At 50.9% G+C, this 1,038-nt stretch overlaps 1 protein-coding gene across 1 annotated transcript, besides 1 other annotated feature; it reads left to right on the forward strand.

Annotated features, from left to right (window-relative positions):
* Nucleotides 1-11: 11 nt before the first annotated feature.
* Nucleotides 12-64: a microsatellite.
* Nucleotides 65-234: 170 nt separating this feature from the next.
* On the forward strand, nucleotides 235-1,038 carry TraAM80_09641 (retrotransposon hot spot (RHS) protein; the record flags this gene model as incomplete). The annotated part of the gene is made up of 1 exon (XM_029386311.1): nucleotides 235-1,038. A coding segment is annotated over one exon (804 nt), but the record flags the coding sequence as incomplete, so codon positions are not given.

Raw genomic sequence — 1,038 nt, forward strand, 5'->3', positions numbered from 1 at the left:
CACGCTTGCGTTGTGTGCGGGGTTGGGGGTGCCTGTGCGTGCTTGTGTGTGTGTGTGAGGTGTGCGCCGCGTGCCGTGTGTCGGTGGCCTCTCTCTCTTTTTTCGTTGCGGCTGCGTGGAGTCTTGCCTGTGCTTATTTTGTTTCTCTTTTCTCCCTCTCACTCTCCTTTTTGACTGGTGCCTGGTGCCCAGCTGCAGCTCAATTCAAGCCAAAAACAAAATACGAAGGAAACAATGCCTGCAAAGAGAGAGAGGGTGTATGCTGGTAATAGGAGGCAGCGTCCCGCATCTGATGTGCCGCAGGGAGGAGAGCGTCAGGTGATGTTGGGGTCTGATGGCAACATCCAACAACCCGCACCGCAGCACCGAAGAGTGGAGGAAACTCTGCAGCAACCAAACTGGACGCTTGCAAGCTCTATCGAGGATGTCCTTAATGTGCGTGTTGGCCAAATCAATATGATTTTGCTGAACGACTTCCTTCGGCAGTACGTTGACCCCAACAAAGCGGTGGGTGGAGACCAAAATGTGGCGATGGAGGTCTTTGTGCGTGAGCCAGACAGGTACGTTACAGAGCAGAGACTTCTTCGAGAAATTCTCAATTCACCAGGGTATCAGCTTTTTGAAGATGCACGCAAGCTCACAGAGAAAGGTGTGTTTTTTCTCAATCAATGGAAGGAATTTGGACAGAAGGATACGGTTCCCCTTCGTACAAAAGGAAGACTCGATGCAGCTCTTCAGCAGGTGGAGGAGGCAGAGGAGGCGGAGAAGGAAATACAGGAAAACGAAAAACCTCCCAGACTACCATTACCGGAGGGATTCTACGAATCCGTATTTGATGCAACGTGGAGTTGCGTCTTGGGATTTCCTGAGGACGAAGATGAATACATGGTGGTGCGAATGGAGGTGAGAGAGGGCAAACGGCCACAAGAGTTATGGAAGTACATGAGGCAGATGAATGCTTCTTTTTCAGTGAGTGGTGATGAGCAATTCCGTCCACCACGCGTAGAACTCATGATCCTTTCCTCTGAAAAGCTATGG

The sequence above is a fragment of the Trypanosoma rangeli genome (assembly GCF_003719475.1).
Source record: "Trypanosoma rangeli strain AM80 chromosome Unknown Tra_15.4_contig_00638, whole genome shotgun sequence".
NCBI classification, from domain to species: domain Eukaryota; phylum Euglenozoa; class Kinetoplastea; order Trypanosomatida; family Trypanosomatidae; genus Trypanosoma; species Trypanosoma rangeli.